An 18,096-nucleotide genomic window follows, 5' to 3' on the forward strand; every position below is an offset into this window, starting at 1 on the left:
CTCTTTTTTTTCTTTTTTTTCCTTTTTTTTTTTTACATTTTTTTTTGTGGTGTATTTGTTAACCATCTTAAAACTTGTTTCTGTTTAAAATAATAAAATTATCCCTCCAAAAATGTTGATTCTTTTAATATATATATTATATGTGGGTCTCAAGTAAACTAACACCATTAGCAGTTTAAATATATTCAAATTTTGAATATAAAAGGACTACAATATCCTTTAGGTTATTTAATACATTGTATTAATATATGGTTTTGAAAAGAAATAATTGGTCATTAGACGTTAATTTATATATATATATATATATATAAAATAGCATAATGCATTAAATAACTTGAGGGAAATTTTTGTCCTCCCACATTTGAAATTTAAATATATTTAATTGTAACTAATGGTGTTAATTTAAGTTAAAACCCTACTTCCTCTGTTCATCAAAGCAGCGAAGTTCGTGTTCAAGTTCCCTTGCAAAAGCGCCATAAATCCCAGCTCACAACCCAAATCAAAACCTTTCTCAAATGGGTTGTTGCAGACGACATTGAGCAGCGAAGACAAGCAGGATTTCATAGGCAAGAAGGACTGTACTTGAGACGAGTCAAAGTTAAACAAGGACAACGGAAATCACGATGAAGAGTCCACTGATTGCAGCAGTAGATTCTTAGTTGCAATAGGGTTTGAAGACACGATGAGGTTTTTCATATCTTGGTGGTTTTGGATGCTCTGAAAGTCATGGTGAGATGGGTTTCCTCCACTGTGAACGTACCAGTCGTCTTCGAGCATCGACTTGAACGCAAAAAGATGACCCATGTCGTCCCTATTTTCTCCAACACCATTGCTGCTGCCACCGTTTCCCTAGTCCAAGAAATTGCATCTCCTTCCTTGCCCTCTTCTTCCATCCAGACCACATCATTAAGCCTGGACAACATTGTTGCGCTTGCTTTTATTTGTTCTAGCCTCTTTTGGAGATTCCAGGGGAAAAAAGACAATTCAAAGATGACATGTCACCCGACGCTTCGAATAGTCGACTGATCGTATCGTTGCAGGGTTTTGTGTTGCCCCAGCAACACGTCGAATAATCGCCTTGTATCGGCAATATACGGTACATTGGTTATAACCCACACGTAATATAAATATATTAAAGAAACCCAACATTAGTTTGTGGTATTCTAAGAATGAATTCTTATGTTCATCACAAAAAACAAAAATAATTCTTATATTTATTAATAGAAGGTCTTACATATATCATATGATATATCGTTGATTCTCATCCGTCGGATTCGATTCGGATTCTGAACTCCGAATTTGTAAACCCTTGTCCGTTCTCACGAGACGAGCGAAATCCCTGATAAGGTGGGAAACTGCTATCGACGGAGAAGTTGCTGAGAAAAGCGAGAAGAAGAAGAGGAGATCCATGGCGTCGGCGGCAGGTTCAACCGCGGCTGCTCCCTTTTGGAGGGCGGCAGGCATGACTTACATTAGCTATTCCAACATTTGCGCGTCTCTGGTTCGGAATTGCCTCAAGGAGCCTCACAGGACCGAGGCCTTAAACCGCGAGAAAGTTCACTTTGCTGTCTCCAAATGGGCTGACGGCAAACCTGAGAAACCCAGTATGTGCTTCCTCTCTGCTCTCTTTTTATTTTTGGGTTGAATATTGAATGATCTCTAGGACAATTTCTGTCGATGTCGAACTATGTCTTTTGATTTGGATTTTTACTTCATTTCGTAAATAATAATGATGATTCTTGTAGTGAACTTCCACTGGCCGCTTCGAATTAGGTTATCTTTCAGTATTAATGTTCTGGCTGCTATGATTTTTCTGGGCATCAATAGAAGTAAGGAGCGTTCAGGAGTGTTTTGGGATTTAGGGTGAATCTGATTGCCTGGATGGCCTTTTAAAATAATGTTCTGTGAGGGGATCTTCTTTTGGGGCTTCCCGCGGGAAATCTTGCAGCGCATTTTCCAAAACTTCTGTTTGGAATGAATCCATGTTTTTCAGAGTGAGTATATCTGACATCTGAGTCAATCTATACGAAAAAGTTTGTAGTGAGTGACCATCAAATAGAGGAATAGCTTACTAAGTCTGACCTCAGTGAGGCGTAGGACAAACACATAATAGACAAGGATCTGTGTTTTTCATCTTTTAGCCTACGTCCATTAGTGAAGACAGTGAGATGGTTTCACAATCAAACAATTGGAGAATGCAAGAGCATTCTCTCAGTGACCCCAAAGCCCAAAACATTCATTTTATTCTTCCAATCTATCTCAAGCAGAAGTATCACAACACCAACATGTACTTTATGTTGGGGTTATTCTGTACCTGATTGTCTGATTTGGTTCATTTCCCTATCCCTAGTTCTATATGGGGATTGAAGGACACTATGTAACTTTATATTCAAATTCTTTGTTCGGCATAAGGGCAACATCAATTTATTTTCAAGTCAGGGAGGCGGATGCCTGATTTTGAGGAAATATTTTGTTTCTTGTGGACAGTTTCATCATCCCCATTGGATTTTGGGAAAATTTCTCCTGTTAAATAAACTTTAAAATGGGATAGAGAATTCCTGATGAATAGAAAGAAAACAAAAGGAAGATTTTTTTAAGACAAAAGGGTAATAAGCAAATAGAGTTAAAGTTGAGATGTGAGGTATTATGTTTAGAATAAATGAGAGATAGTGGTATGTTGATCTGAATAAGGAGGTCATCGGTTGGGTGGAGAGTGTTGGCGCGTTCGGGATGGTGAGGGTCCAGATGAATTGCAAAAGAAAAAACTGGATTTCCAAAAACATTTCAAGGACTAGACAGAATTCCCACATTGATTGTTTAAAGTGCAAGTGTTAATAACTGGAATGCCCTAGTAGTAGAATATTTTGAATTTTTATTGCTTAAGGCCTGCTAGCCTTGATTAATTGTTGTATATATCGTCTTCAGATGATCTTGGTGGAACAATAGGATGGGTGGCACCTGATGGATAACTAGGTTGCATTATTTTACTTGGTTTTTGTTTGCTGCTTTAATGACCATTCATCATACACAGTTTCCATGTGTCATCCCATACCTCTTACAAAAGAAAGTGTTTGACGCTGAGAGGTGGATGTGTCAGTCCTGTAAACATTTAGGATTGTTGACCCAGACTTGCAGTGGTGGGAATCCCATGCACTGGGTGTGTGCATTAGGAGATGTGAGTAATGATACTACTGTACTGAAACACATTAGTGGGAATCCACTGGCTGGTTTTTGTTAGTGAGTCAAGATCCATATCTGTCCCAGTTGGGCACCATCTTAGAACACGAATAAATTGTCTTTCATCTTGATAGATTTTAAACTAGGGCATAACATGAGCCTTTTTTAGAGCAAGATATCTGGATGTAGTGTGGAATCAAGCTGAAACTGCCAAAGAAATACTGTACTATCAAGGGAAGTTTGCAGTTTCAAATGAACTCCTACTGTGTGTGGGATTCTTGTCTGTTTATTTGTACATCTTCCTGTAGGCAATTGCAGAATAGGTTTGAAAGAAGTTTAACGATATTACCAATCCCCAGAATGATGCTAGCTTTTTTATCTTCACACAAAAGTATAGCAGCAAAAAGAGTCCAAAATGTGGACAAAGTAGGGCCATGTTTTTAAGCACCAATGGTAGGATGAAAGACAACCTTGTAAATGCTGGAAGTTGTATGGAAGGCCTAGTAATAAAAATTACTAGGGATGCAAAATTGGTCTGGAACTCCAACATTCTCTATTTCAATCCGATGTAAGGTCTCATATCTCAAAGAAGGCTCCGTTCATATAAGCCCTGAGTGTAGCTTTCCAAAAGAGGAATGTAGGGTGACCTGGAGAAAGAGGCATATTAGGAAACCACCATGGATTTTTTGGGGCAGGAGGCTGGTATCCAGGTGTGCTAGTCATTTGAAATACTCTCACACTGTTAGTCATTCAGAATTTTTTTTCCACCTAACCAAAGTAACTTCTTTGATCTGGCCATAAAAAACAATCGTCATGATTTCACATGCAACAGTTTTGGTTCTTTTCTGTATTATTGTTGCTATTCAATAATGATATCAATAAGCCCAGTGATCATGTTGACATTGTTAAATGAAAATAACGGAGCATGAGGTAGGTTAATTGCTCGATTGTTGCTGCTGGGTGATTTGTCCCAAACTCATTATATTGCATGGTGGTGGCTGCCAGTGCTAAGTCGAGGGAAAGGTTGCATGTGCATCTTCTTCAACCCCCCCCCCCCCCCCCCAAAAAAAAAAAAAAAAAAAAGAAAAAAAGAAAGAAGAAGAAGAAAAAACCTCTTTCCTCTCCTCGCCCTTAATTGTAGATAACCAAAAAAGAAAAGGTAAAAAGGAACAGAAGTATTTGTGGGAGTGCATTTTATTCTGTTGACTTAATAAATAGTCTGGTGAGGTATCTTATCATTGCTGACTGTTGGTACTTGATGTATATGCTTCGACATGAGATGCTTGATCTTCAGGCTTATAGACCTCTGTGTGGTTAGTTATTTGGTAATATGATGTTTATACTTATTCATTGAATGTATGTCAAGCTTAATAATACTAACCTTTCCCTCAAACCCTAAGAAATAAAAAAGAACTAGGGTTTCTCAACAATGTTGTGGTGAAAGCATCTAGCAATTCTTTTCTACTGCTACTAGTCATGTACAAGATATTTCAGTCATACGACTATGATACTGACCAATTATTTGTGCTGCTGTTTTCCAGCACTTCGCTCGGATACACCTGAAGACTGAAAGGAGAGTAGGGCTCAGTCTTAGAGGCAGTGGAATAATGTGTTGCTGTTTTCTTGGCAGTTTTACCTTACTTTCTGGATACTTAAAAAGTTAACTGTGGTTTTGGATTTGTAAGTACAATGTACTCGCAATAAGATAATTGATGTATTGCACGTTTGAGGTACAATTTGGTTCTATTGTTTACTCAAGTGGAATTTTTGTGAACAGTTTATGGACTGTGTCACAATATTAAAGCATATGGATCGGCTATGCTGCTAGGTGGTATTCTTGGGACTGTATCGAATGAATACATTAAACACTTGCATTACATACTTTTTGTCCTAATAGGTTCTCAGGGGCTCTCAGGGCTGCATGTTTGCATTTGTACTGCTTTGTTTGTTGATAAGATTTTAAGGGCTGTGGCTTATGTCTCATGGACTTGGTTCCCATTGGATTATCACTTTCTAGGAACTTGGTGATTAGTGACTTGGCAGAGAAGTCTGAAAGAAGGAAGTTTCCTTCACCGTTGATTTGGAACTAGATATTGTACTTCACAGTACCATATCACAATTGATATGGTACATCTCAATATGTCTCTCTATTGAATTGTTTTAAAATACATTAGACTCTATAGTACAACACTCGATACGAGGCGATATCTTTCTTAAAATCACATAACTGATATGATACTTAATACCGATACTTTAAACTTTGCTTCATAGCTTGTGTTACCCTCTTCATGCTGCGCATTAAATGTGCAATACCTGCTGCCAACTGTTGAGATCGAAATATTGACCATTGACAGCACTGAAGTCGAATCAGTGTAATACCTAGTCTGTAGGGTATCAATAAAGATTTCAAGATAAGAGTGGTTGGAGACTGCAGTACCTAAGGCTTGGAATCATATCAGTGTTGGTTACACCTTACAGGGTTCTTTCTTATTTGTGACCAATGCCAGCTGAACCAGAATCAAAGTTGGCAGAGCCGTTAATAGATGGAAAGTACTAGGAAGTAATAGGAGATCTGTAATCTGCACTTGATAATGTTTTCTGATGTTCGCTTCCTGGAGAAGGTATTATCCTAAATTTGCAACATATGTACATAAATAATTACTAATTACATGTAGAATCTGAATTTAAACAATGGATTCCACTGAGTAGGCCATTCAAGAACTACTAGACTTTCCATATGACCTAAAGAACTCAATAACATTACTGTACACATCTTCACCTGCGGTTTCACTCAATATAAAGTCAATATGACCATAGTTATCAAGATAAAGCAGCTCTGGTTTTGACTGGAGTTCCTTGAGAGTATGCTTTACATCCGTGATATCTGCTAGGGCATCATTTCCCCCATACCCCACCCATAAGGGCAAGGACTTTGGAATGAGTCCAAGGTCGAAGGCTGGGGGTCGCAGTTGGCTGTATTGCTTTAGGTTACCCCACCAACCATAGTCGTATTTGGCAAATGTGCCTTTCCGTATCACTGCCAGAAGGAGCAAATGGTTAGGGATACTTTAAGCAATGGGTTTACTGAATCAAGGACAATATATAACAAGGGCATCCCAGGGGTTCCAGCAAGCACATAAATAATTAAGTGTAAAAAGAAATAACTATGTATTAAAACAGATTGAAACGATGATAGTTTTCCCCAAACTAAAACTGCATGTAAACAAACACCCCAGTTGTTAAAAAAAACTCAGTTGCCTCAGAAATTGAACCAATAAATGGAATCTCAAATTTTAATGTACTTTCAGCAATATCTTTTTTGGTATGACACTGTACAATCATCCCTCAATGAACAAATCCCTATCCTCATATTTGATAAAGGCAAACCTTCACCCATCTCATCAAGTCAAATTTCCCCAGACAAGCAGGGGAAAAAAGTCTCAAAAGAATGTCAAAACAAGAGTACCAAAAGACTACTGTGAGATGAATGAGAATTCTGATGACTTTGCAGAACCTCTCTCACTAACCATTTTTCATGCTTGTTCTTGGCTGACATTTAGCCATGAAGGTATGTGTGGATCCCCATCATGGAAGGAGAGCATGATTTCCATACAAAACTTGTCGAACTGATGAAATATGACAAAGCTACTATTCCATCAAAAGGTTGAATCAACCAAAATGGTTGGGGAAAAGAAAGAAAAAAAAAAGGATACATCCAACAAAAATTGAACTTCCATGTAAGAGAAGCAAATGAATTGCTTTCCTAAAACTTTCAAGTGGAATCAACAATGAATATTTCACCCTGTACATGTCAGGCAACAATCACCAAAATAAGCCTCAAATGTTTCAAAGCTTTCTGTTTTTGGAATGGAGAACATGTGCAATCCCCATTCCCCAATTTTAAAAATGTAAACTTGTGTCATAAAAAATCCACAGCATTTCTGTGCAATCTTAAGACAGTCAAGCCATGTCCTAATAGTTTGACTGACACAATGATTAGCCCATTAATGATGGAAAGGCAATCTCATAATTATAAAACTTGACTACTGCATATGGACTGAACTAGAAAATATTTAATGGTTCCTACAAAGACATGAATGACAAACAAGAGAGAGAGGGGGAAAAAGTAGTAGCATTAGTAGCCAAGACTACATACTCTGAAAAAGGTGATTCAAGTTCTTTAATGATGACGGATGAGGCTCATATTCGAGATAGCGGTCCACACGTGAGCCATTGAAGCAACAATTTTCCCCTGCAAATAGATCAATTTTGTATAATATCTATTTCAGGCAACAAAATATAACACGAAAGGAGAAAATAATGAAAGAATATATACATTATCACCTAATACAATTAGCCATTAGGGCACCCAGAACTTCAAATCCTTAAAATATCATCCTAGATTCTTTTGACAGTAAATGCAAGCTACACCAACTTATTTCATCTTAGCTTTTATAGCATTGCTGCATGACTATGAAGTAATAGCTACCTACCATTCTGTTTAAAAAATATCGAACTCTACTTTTAAAAAGAGAATCCAAAAATATTTGTCTCCATGTGTAGGTGGTATTTCAGAGCGTCTATTGCTGTAAATAAGCCATTCACATTTTAAGATTCCACTTCATTAGTTTGCTTCTGTACAAAATTTGTTGGTAATTCTTTCTTTGCAGTGGAGGGAGGAAAGTTTTTTGCTCTTATCCAGTAATATACTGAGCCAAATCTGGCTTTAATAGAACCTAATTTGGGGTTTTACCCCTCCTGGTTTAGTATTCAGTTGATCTAAAAGAGCTCAGAGGAAGGCCTAGGCTTGTAAATTGCCCTGAAGCAAGCATGAAATTTAGGGCGCAGTCAATTAGGCCGACCTGCAGATGGCTTCAGGCTGGTCCTGATGTATGCCCAAAAATGAGTCAGATTTAACACAACTCATCCTGCATATTAACTTCATTTTGATAGTGTGTGCACACTTTTGAATTGCATCGCAAACACCAGGTTTCAGGGGACTGATGGGGTAAGGGAGTTGTCCGGATGGTGGGACTGGTTAGGACAAGGGTAAGTAGCTGGGGTGGGGAAGAAGGGGGAGATACAACAGAGTCATAGTTTACTGGTTGAAGGGAAGAATAACAGTGAAGATAATATTAAGGGTAACTGGAAATTAAAGAAGGAAACAAAAACCTTGATGATTAATCTTGATATATGAAACGTAGGATACCTAAGCTGCATTTCTTGAAATGTTAGGTATCCTAGGTGTCTGTTTACCTGAAAAAGTTAAATAAATGGACAGTTGGGTTTACCTGTAACAGAAGAGAGAATATTGCTACAGTCCACACGACCATCACAAACAGAATCCATCAACTGAACACCGAATTCACTATATACAAAGGAAACATAAATTATAATAAAGAATTTCAAACACAGCCTAAATCAGAGAAAGGATATGAAGAAAAGGACCTTCTAAAATTAAGCTGATGGATGCCCATAGTCAGAAGCACCTAGATATATAAAACCAATCTGCTGTCAGCTGAAAGTATTGATTAAAGCAGGCTGTGGAAAAAAAAGGAAAAATAATACCTGATCAAGATGCATGCTAACCATATCAAGCACAAATTGAGCACTGATATGATCCAAATAAGATATAGGACAAAGTAAGGCAGCAGCTTCGACCATCTCCACTACATCAGGCTGAGTGAAAGCAGCAAAAGCCATGATGGTTCCCTACGATAAAATAAGCAAAATGAGCTATTACTTGAAGAAGCAGCAAAATTAGATGATACTATTGGAATGCAAATGAGATCTGGGCACTGCGAAGGAATTAGTGACCTGGGAATGACCCACGTAGAAAATTTTGGAGTTTGTTACTGAGTACACATAGGTAATCACATCTGCAAGGTCATAGAGAGCCAGTTCCTGCCAACTCCAATCCCAGAATTCCTGCAACATAAGTATAACCTCAGATAGCAGAATGAAAGAACAGGAGTACGAATACACACACACACACTCATGTGTACCAACCCACTAAGGAAGTTAAATATGTCAAGTATCCATACCTTATCCTTCTCAGAAAAGGAAACATGTCCATGACTCCAACGAGTACCTCGTACATTTGCAACCCATACGTCGAAACCATGATCAGCGAGTATGAAGCCTAAGGATTGTTCAAATGAATTTGCAAACCATATATCTCCTCCCTGCCCATGCTTTGTAGTTTGAGATTATGCTGAGAAGGAAAGGAAGAACATAACCAAGCTTCCTCTTAACTATTCAAAAACAAAAGCTATTGGTTAATATGTGTTAAGAACAATCCAACTAACTGGCCTTATTCCAATTAAATGGGTTTGCTACATAAATTCATTCTGCAATTCCAGTGTGGCTGGGGCGATATCTTCCAAGGTACCTACCATGCACTAAACTGATGAATTTTTCAGATTTTCACTCCAATGGTTTCCGGAGAGATTTTAACACCAACAGCACCTGAACCCTCCTCCTAAATCCAAGGCTCACACTATCCATTGATACCTTTCTCATAGGTCTAAGGTTCAAGAACTTATTCTGGGTAAATGAAAATTACCTCAAGATTATGAAATTCAGATTCAAGCAACAAACTACAAATGCACGTTAGGTCTGAGTTTGATCCACTCCATCAAAACTTTAATTAAACTCCCTTCCTCAAGGGAGAAGCAAGAAATCGACACAAAAACAACTCAATTGAAAAGTAACACAAAATGTAATAAACAAAACCAACCAGAAAGAGGCCATGTTGAAGGAGAATTGGAGGGCCGCGACTGAGCATGATATCACCGCCTGTTTTAGGAGAAACCCGTTGAAGAGCTAAGATGTAGCCATCCTTAGTTTGAACCTAAATAAAGCGAAGCACATATATCAGTTCTAACTTGATCAGAATAGTCACAGAACGCCGGCAGCGAGAGCGAAGAAGAAGAAGAAGAAGAGTTGAAATTACAGTGTGTTCAGAGCAGGGATACCCAGATGGTTGAATGAGCTGAGCACACAAACCCTCGCTCTGTGATCGGCCGAGATTCCACTGTTCTGGTGAGCATCTAACCACGCCGGTGACCACAAGCAAACATAGAGAGGCTGCCAGAACCGCCACAATTCCCATGCCGCCGGCACTTGCGAGGTACCTCAGGCTAGTGCTCGCTGCTCACCAAGATCTCCTGTAAGTAGGTAGTGGTTGATTGATGATCAGAAGATCGCAATAACTTCTTTTCAATTTTTTATTTTTATGGGCTAAATTTTTAGTTAGAACTTATATTATCGATTATATAATTTTCTAAAACTTAAATTAAATATGGGAAGGGGTTGCTGAACTGATATGTGAATATGTTAACTCAACAATTCTAAATTTCTATTCTATAAAATTTTTATTTTTTCTTGTTGGTGGTTAGAGTAAAATTTCTTCTTACTCTATTCGTTCTCTATTTCTTCCTCTATTTCTTCCTCTATTTTCTCTCAATCATCGGCTCAATTCTTTCTTGTTTCTAATTCCATTTCCATTTCGAATGATACAAACAAGAGATTATCACATATTTATGTTCAATGAATTTCTCACAAAAATGAACATTTTTCTTCTAAAAGTCTCTCCAGAAAATCAATTATGTTGAATAACTATATTAGAGAAGAAATTGAGGAAGAAAAAAGTGTTCAACTTGTAGAAGAATTGTATTAGAGAAGAAATAGATGTCATTGGTGATATTATATTAAACTTAACTAATCCATAAATAATGAGAGGAAAAATAAGAACATTATTGAATGATTCAGATTTAATTTAACAAATGTGACGGTAAATATTCAAAGCAGTTCAACTAACCTATTCACACGTCCGTTCCGCTATACTTTAGTTAAAATTGAAACGGACACATGACATATGAAGTAATGAAGAGCATTTTAATTTTTTAAAATTATACATTTTAGGGAAAATATGAGTGTACTGGCAATATATCTTTGAAAATTTGGCAATTTTTCTTATTTTTCATTTTTGCCCATGAAAATATTTTGATTATCATCCAAATTTCAGCGAAATGTTGTACCATTATTTTTATTGGATTAATTGTAGATTTACCTTTTATTTTTTTTTTCTCGTTTAATCTAAAATTCATCCGAGCCAGTTCATATGCACTATAACTACATCAAAGTAGTTTTTTATGTATAATTTTTCTTTTTACCTCATGAGTTTCATTTATAGGTGTCTCGTGTGAAAATTCATTTTATTCGATAATATTTGACGAGAAAAATCACTTGATAATCAAACGTTTGATAGACAAGATTTAGTATAAATAATGTGTTTTGCATAAACTAATTTCTCGTGTGCATTCAAGGCCAAGGGTCATGCCCCCTCCAAAGCTTAATAATTGAAAATTTTCTTGATAGAAGCCCATTATGGGTGTTAATTTTTTATTTTTTAGTCATTTGACTTTTTTTCTGTTGTGAAATATTATCATCTTTGAATAAATTTTTTAAAATTAAAATAAATGAATATAAAAGTCATTGTAAACCTAATAATGAATCTTATCATGTTACCAAAAAAGAACATTAATGAATCTTATCTCCACTCGTGTGCATTCCTCTGTGAGAATTTTCTAAAGATTATCTTATAAACAAATCTCCCCAAGAAAAGCACAACAGATCATCTGGGTAGATTTTTTAATGAAGAGTCCTATACATCATTTTAGTAAAGAGATAAGGCATGAAAGCAAGATTATTGGCGATTTTCTTTCCATGTTGTTTATTTTTAATTTTCATTATTTTAAGAATGTGAATTTTAAAATTTTATTTATGTATTTCATCGTTATTTAAACAACTTGTTTATTTTTAATTTAATTTTATTTTAAGAATGTTTTATTTTTAATGAATTTTAATGCTCCATGAGTTAAAATGCCATCGGCTAAAACCAGAGCAGGAGATTTTGGATCGTACCTTTTGATTGAGCTAGCAAGGTAATCTACCAAATTGGACACCCTAAGATATAGAAGGAAACTTAATTGCAGTTTTTGGGTTTTTAATTGCATGGAAGCCAATCCAACGTTTTAATCCTTTGCCATTTTCTCTGAAATGGCATCTTTCAGGCCTTCTCGTGCTTCTTCGTTCATTCCGTAATCCATAGAGAAACCCTTGCCCTATTCATAATTCTCAGAGTTATTCTCTTGTTCTGCCCAACCAAACCCTTCCAATTTCAATCTCTCCATTGCTCATTCATCCGTTGGGTTATCAGAGATTGATTTGGGCATTCGGTTTCTTAATATTCATCTGGGTTTCCTTCCTTCCATACATGAACGGTGACGGGCCTCAACTCTCAAGCTTCGTTAAGAAGTTAGAACCCTGAAGAAGCTGTATGATATAAGAGGTCTGTCTACTTATTTCTCATGAAAAAGGTAAAATTTTTCGTACTCTTCTCTCCTCCCCTACTTTTCCTAAAGTGGTTTTTTACTGTGTTTTGGCTATGCTTTTGAAAACAAGCTTGAACATCATGCAAACTCTTTGACCAACTCTTTGTATAATTTTCAATTTCCTTTTTGGGATGCACCGGAGGTGGGTTGTTGCAGAGAATTGTGAGGGATGAACAATGACCTCTGATGAAATAAGTTGAAGTTTATTGTGCGGCTGCACCTGAGCTACACTGAACCTTTCTCCGGAGATATGCCTTCATGATATCCTTGTCAAAACCACCATAGTTTTCCCTTGTAAAGGATGCGTTGCATAGGACTCCTTTTTCCCCCCTCTTTAGTGGTTGGTGCGTCGAGCCCCTGTTGCAGCATGTATGGTTGTCCATCTCCTTCCTGTTTAATTTTTCCCTCTTTAGCTTTCGGGCCTGCTAGTTGTGGAATGGTTGCTTACTGAGCTACATTCAATTTATGTGCAATTGTTGTATGAATGCTGGCTGTATGAAGAATGAGAAAAAAGAAAAGAACTTGTTTTGGGTTGCAATAACCATACTTCCTTGCAAATACTTATGCCATGATATGTATAAACAGACCCAGGGGCCCTTGAAATCCAAAACCAGAGTCACAAATGCAAATATTTAATGGATTATTTACTAAGAATATTTTACAGATAGATAGGTAAGTTGTCCCAATTTCCTGCTCGAAGTTGGAAGTAGCCCTATTTGTTAGCCTCTGTTCGTTTTTTCACCTTTTGTTATAATTTATTATTATAAAAAATGGAAGTCTAGTTAAGATAAGTTGAACTAAGGGCATGGCATACTTATTTTTTATAACTATAATTTGGTAATTCTGGTAGGTTAGTAAAGCTAATTGAATATCAGAGAAACTTAGTAGAGAAAGAGAACATCATTGGAAGGCAATGCTATAGCATGCTTTCAGAAATGAACATATTTTAAGCTGTTTTTATACAAGCAATGTGCGGCCATATCTGAACAAGTGTCTAGCTCTGTCCATTCAAGTGTTCAACATGGCAAATGGGAACACAGGACTTTTGAACAAGAGAGAGGAAGGTCATCTACAAATCATAGCTCCCATTCTCACCTCCATATTCTTTCTTCATATCATCATGAAAATGCTTTTGTAGTTTTTTCAGTGCCATCTGTGTATTTCTGCTTTGGACTCCCACGTAGTTCTGTTCAAAAAGGTTATTCCCTGTCCAATATTTCATTAGTCTCCATGGATATTGTCTTTTATTTGTACAACCCAATGATAGTTCTCTACCTACCTGGGTGGATTGTTTGTCGAGAGTTGCAAATGAAAATCTGAACCTTCATTGCTGACATAGTTGTGGAGGAGATCCTTTGTGATTAGAAAGCTTGAAGCAGAGGAGGGGTTTGGGAGGAAGAGCAGCTGAGAGGACTTAGCCTGCATACATGAGAGGTTTTCCCTGTTCTGCTAATTTCAGTACTGAAAATAGAAACTGTAAGAAATACTCAACATTATCTTTCTTTTATCTTTGAATATGATTAGAAAAAGAACGAAATTGCTCAAAAGCTTGAAAAATCCATTCTGTAAGCTCATGCTAGACTTTTACCAAGAAATCTATAATATTAAAGCCTCCTATCTGGGTATTGTTCCGCATTGTTCCTTGTCCTATCAATTTTTTTTTGATAGGCAATCCCCACGACGAGTACTATAATGGGTGAAAAACTAAATTTAAACCAAAAAGATTTTCCATTCTTTTTTAATTTGAGATCAGCTGAGAATGAAGTATGAACCACTGTTAAGATGAATTGTCTTTCTTATTATGATTATTTATTTATTTGTTGTATTTGTTTTATTTTATTTTGGGGTTGGGGTGGTGGGGAGGGGTTGGGTGTGAGAAGAGGGGTCGGGGAGTGGAAAGGCAGACAAGTGTGGAAGAGAAATGATATTGGTTAACAGAATTGACAGCTGAATTGATGGGTGTTGCTTGCATCATCCTCATAGACATCGGATGTTTTGTGGTCTTAAGCCATTACAAAAGTTGTCTAGGGAAAACTTTGTCCTCCAAAAGAAAAATGAAGATGAAGAAAATAAGGGAAAATCCAATAAAACTTACCTGCATTGGTTTCAAATTGAACAAATATAGGCATCTTTTGGTACTGCACCTGAATCACTCTCTTAGTTGGGTTCACCACATGAAAGCTGTGTAGACGAGCAGCCATTTATAATATTGCTTTGACCTTGAACCTCTGGTTTCACTCAATGGATATCTGGTAAATATTTATGGTGTTGGCTTTGCAACTCAGGTCCTAGTTGAAGTTACATTCAGTTGCTTCATGATGAATTTAAGAGAACCTTATTTAGTTGTATGTTCAAATTATTGAGTTTTTATTCTTTGGAAGTTCTCAAATTGCTGAGTTACTAGATGATCTTTCTTTTCTTTCTCTATAAATGATTGCATAATTGTTAATTTTCTGCAGGAAGGTATAATTTTATATGAAAATATTAATTGGTTAAAATAAAGAAGGAAAGGTACATGAGGTAAGCTTCAGTCCTTTTCTTCTCTTTGTATTTTTCTTTAGTATGCCCAGCATGGCATTTTGGAGTTATGGTCCTATGATCACTAGAAAGTTATGCTAACTTCATATGTGGTATCTAGAAAATGAGTTTTACCATCGGATAGTCAGCAGCTTCAGCAGCTGTGTACCTCGTCGTGTTATTCTATTTTTTACTCCAAGGAGTACCTCTATGCAGATATTTTAATCCATTTGCACATCCTGACCATCTATTCTGCTGACCCATTCACGATACTTCTTTTCTGGTAAATCAGTTTATTCAGTTTTTTTAGCTATCTGACTGGTCTATTAGAGTGCCATCTCTTATATAGAATCATGAGGTGGCAAATGAAATGATTTTTAGCCCAAACATTTTTCTGATCACTTTCCGGTTATTAAATGGCAGTTTCCATTACATCCACTGTGCCTCTGTTTTAATCGACCCACTAAATGTTTCTTGCCCTAGTAGACAATGTGCAACACCTCCTGTCTCAATTCAATCGGCTTTTTGGCTTCTCATGCCATTTTGTGATGTTTCGTTACCTGAGGAGAATAATTACTAATTTTCTTATGGAAAATCATAGGTTGGTTGAGTATCTGCACTTTTTGTTCAACTTCAGGAATACTGTTGTCAAAAGAGAAAAATTGATCCAACTAGGACATACCTAGCATGTGACTGGATGTCTTTGTTAAATCGATCCTATTGTGGTTACTGACCCACCTATTGCAATGTAGCGGTCGCAATTCTTGGTCCAACACCCAAGCCCACCAGGTCTGTTTCCACGTTCAGTTGACATAATTCGAACTAGGCCTGTCTGATACTTATGAAGTACCTGGTCATCTTGCAAGGACCTAATCAGCCCAAAATTTAACATGACTTTCTGCCTTTACCTGTCATTCTTGACAGCTAATTGCAGTTCTACTCAGACAACTTAATGACTTCTATAAGCCATCCCCTTTTACAATACTTCTGAAGCTCTATTTAATTTTATTTTGTTTTCTGATGCTAAAGAGAGTCTCTCCTGCAGATGATTAATAGCATCATGGACTGGAGTGCAATTGAACAATGGTAGTTGCGCTTCTTTGTAATCATTCTTCTCGGAAGTGCCAGCAGAATCCTCTCTTATGGCTGGACGATCCCTTCGTCTAGCTCCCAGACGGGCTCCACCAAAGTTTTTCTGGGTCCTCGTGCTCATTTTTATCCCAATTTGTGTGTTTGGAATCTTCAACCATGGACAGAAGATATCCTACTTCTTCCGCCCACTTTGGGACAACCCCCCTCCCCCGTTCACCCATCTCCCTCATTATTATGCTGAGAATGTCTCTATGCAACAACTCTGCCATCTCCATGGTTGGTCCCTCCGTTCTGAACCTCGTCGTATTTTTGATGCCATTATGTTCAGCAATGAGCTTGACATTCTTGAGGTTAGATGGCGTGAGCTTCTCCCTTATGTCTCCCGATTTGTGATACTCGAGGCAAACACCACCTTCACTGGCATTCCAAAGCCTTTATTCTTCATGGAGAACAGGGCTCGTTTTGGATTTGCAGAGGGAAGAATTGTCAATGGTGTGTTTTCAGGCCTGACTGCAAATCACAGGATTGTTGGGAATCCTTTCAAACTCGAGTCAGAGCAACGTGGGGCCATGAATGCATTAATACGTCGTTCAGGGATCTCTAATGGTGACCTCCTTATAATGTCTGATACTGATGAAATTCCAAGTGGACAAACTATGAAACTCTTGCAATGGTGTGAAGGTATCCCACGTGTGATGCACCTTGAACTGAGACACTACATGTATTCTTTTGAGTTCCCTGTGGATTACAGCAGTTGGCGGTCCACAGTTCACACCTATGCGCCTAATACCCGCTACAAGCACTCCCGACAGACAGATCTAATATTATCAGATGCAGGGTGGCATTGTAGTTTTTGCTTCCGTCATATTGAAGAATTTGTGTTTAAGATGACTGGATACAGTCATGCTGATCGTGTAAAACGGCGAGATTTTCTTAATTATGCAAGAATTCAAAGGATCATCTGCAAGGGTGATGACTTGTTCGATATGCTACCAGAAGAGTACAGTTTTCAGGAGCTGATTAAGAAGCTGGGTCCTATCCCTCGGTCAGCTTCTTTAGTTCACCTTCCTGCTTATGTTTTAGAGAATGCAGAAAAGTTCAGATTCCTCCTCCCCAATGGTTGTTTGCGGACATCAAAGTAACTCTTAAGAGTAACACATTTCCTTGAAGCCAAGTAGGAAACTTAGTCTAATGTTAATGTGGCTTGTGATTAAGCTGTTGCCGGAGTTGTTTTCCACTTTTCTCCCACTTCAGATGAGAGGCCTGAGAAGTCCGGTTGTATATGCAGATTTAAGATCCTTAGTTTTATGGTCCATTTCTAGCTCAATGAAATTATCAGGTAGTTATCAACTATTTCCCAGCTCTCTGTTTTTTCATCTTTTCTTTCTTTTCCTTTTCCCGCTTGTTTTGACTTTTGAGTAGGAAAATAAAAATTTGAGCATGGGGTCTGTTCTTGGGTAAAGCGTCCTGAATATGACATGCAATTGAAGGAAACCTTTGTTGCATCTTGTTTCCCCGATTACTCTGTTTCCGATCTCTCACTAAGAACAGCATACTAATTTCTCCATTTCTGATCTCTCACCAAGAACAGCATACCAATTCCTCCATTTCTGATTTCTCTCTGTACAAACAGTATGGCTCATTTTTCATTCACAGTTACTTAATCAATAAAACAAAAATAGGGTGTACCCCTGAATTTGATGGGATTGCTAATGGACCAGGGAGAGAAAGAGTTTGATTCCCCTCTGCAATTTGAAAAGCCCCAGTGACCTATTCGATTGAGGTCATAACAGAAAGAACTGTAAAGTATACAATTGCACAAAAATGACTAGAAGTCACCTCATGCATTCAAAAGCTAATTGCCCAAGCATGAGTGTTCAGAAAAATTAAATCTCAAAGAAAAGGAAGGATG

At 37.4% G+C, this 18,096-nt stretch overlaps 3 protein-coding genes across 6 annotated transcripts; 2 read left to right on the top strand and 1 right to left on the bottom strand.

Moving 5' to 3' along the window:
* Positions 1–1,268: 1,268 nt before the first annotated feature.
* LOC149014502 (ATP synthase epsilon chain) lies at positions 1,269–5,054 on the top strand. Its single transcript, XM_089157017.1, has 2 exons — positions 1,269–1,604; positions 4,719–5,054. The coding sequence occupies exons 1-2, from the start codon at positions 1,409–1,411 to the stop codon at positions 4,745–4,747; spliced, it is 225 nt and encodes a 74-aa protein (XP_089013143.1). The 5' UTR covers positions 1,269–1,408; the 3' UTR covers positions 4,748–5,054.
* Positions 5,055–5,474: 420 nt separating this feature from the next.
* Positions 5,475–10,417, bottom strand: LOC149014503 (triacylglycerol lipase 1-like). Of its 2 annotated transcripts, none has more exons than XM_089156858.1 (9): positions 10,155–10,417; positions 9,917–10,030; positions 9,222–9,362; positions 8,995–9,105; positions 8,746–8,889; positions 8,626–8,666; positions 8,469–8,545; positions 7,334–7,429; positions 5,475–6,214 (listed from the first exon to the last, which is right to left on the bottom strand). In XM_089156858.1, exons 1-9 carry the CDS (start codon positions 10,227–10,229, stop codon positions 5,892–5,894), a joined length of 1,122 nt encoding a protein of 373 aa, XP_089012984.1. In that variant the 5' UTR covers positions 10,230–10,417; the 3' UTR covers positions 5,475–5,891. The 2 variants fall into 2 exon arrangements, with proteins under 2 accessions (XP_089012984.1, XP_089012983.1); XM_089156857.1 differs by having other exon boundaries at positions 5,480–6,214; positions 10,133–10,416.
* Positions 10,418–12,085: 1,668 nt separating this feature from the next.
* Positions 12,086–18,094, top strand: LOC149014504 (uncharacterized). Of its 3 annotated transcripts, none has more exons than XM_089156267.1 (3): positions 12,086–12,560; positions 13,915–14,051; positions 16,138–18,094. In XM_089156267.1, exon 3 carries the CDS (start codon positions 16,235–16,237, stop codon positions 17,324–17,326), a length of 1,092 nt encoding a protein of 363 aa, XP_089012393.1. In that variant the 5' UTR covers positions 12,086–12,560; positions 13,915–14,051; positions 16,138–16,234; the 3' UTR covers positions 17,327–18,094. The 3 variants fall into 3 exon arrangements, with proteins under 3 accessions (XP_089012393.1, XP_089012394.1, XP_089012392.1); XM_089156268.1 differs by lacking the exon at positions 13,915–14,051 and adding an exon at positions 15,035–15,095; XM_089156266.1 differs by lacking the exon at positions 13,915–14,051.
* The last annotated feature ends 2 nt before the right edge of the window (positions 18,095–18,096 follow it).

The sequence above is a fragment of the Hakea prostrata genome, chromosome 5 (assembly GCF_041222555.1).
Source record: "Hakea prostrata isolate BN-2017 chromosome 5, UWA_Hpros_2, whole genome shotgun sequence".
Taxonomy (NCBI): Eukaryota; Viridiplantae; Streptophyta; class Magnoliopsida; order Proteales; family Proteaceae; genus Hakea; species Hakea prostrata.

Excerpts from the sequence above, each read along its gene's own strand:
- LOC149014502 (XM_089157017.1), top strand. The coding sequence starts at position 1,409 with ATGGCGTCGGCGGCAGGTTCAACCGCGGCTGCTCCCTTTTGGAGGGCG. Across the intron at positions 1,605-4,718 it reads CGGCAAACCTGAGAAACCCA|CACTTCGCTCGGATACACCT; the intron begins GTATGTGCTTCC and ends GCTGTTTTCCAG.
- LOC149014503 (XM_089156857.1), bottom strand. The coding sequence starts at position 10,291 with ATGGGAATTGTGGCGGTTCTGGCAGCCTCTCTATGTTTGCTTGTGGTC. Across the intron at positions 8,667-8,745 it reads TTAGCATGCATCTTGATCAG|GTGCTTCTGACTATGGGCAT; the intron begins GTATTATTTTTC and ends TTATATATCTAG. Across the intron at positions 8,546-8,625 it reads CATCAGCTTAATTTTAGAAG|TGAATTCGGTGTTCAGTTGA; the intron begins GTCCTTTTCTTC and ends CTTTGTATATAG.
- LOC149014504 (XM_089156267.1), top strand. The coding sequence starts at position 16,235 with ATGGCTGGACGATCCCTTCGTCTAGCTCCCAGACGGGCTCCACCAAAG.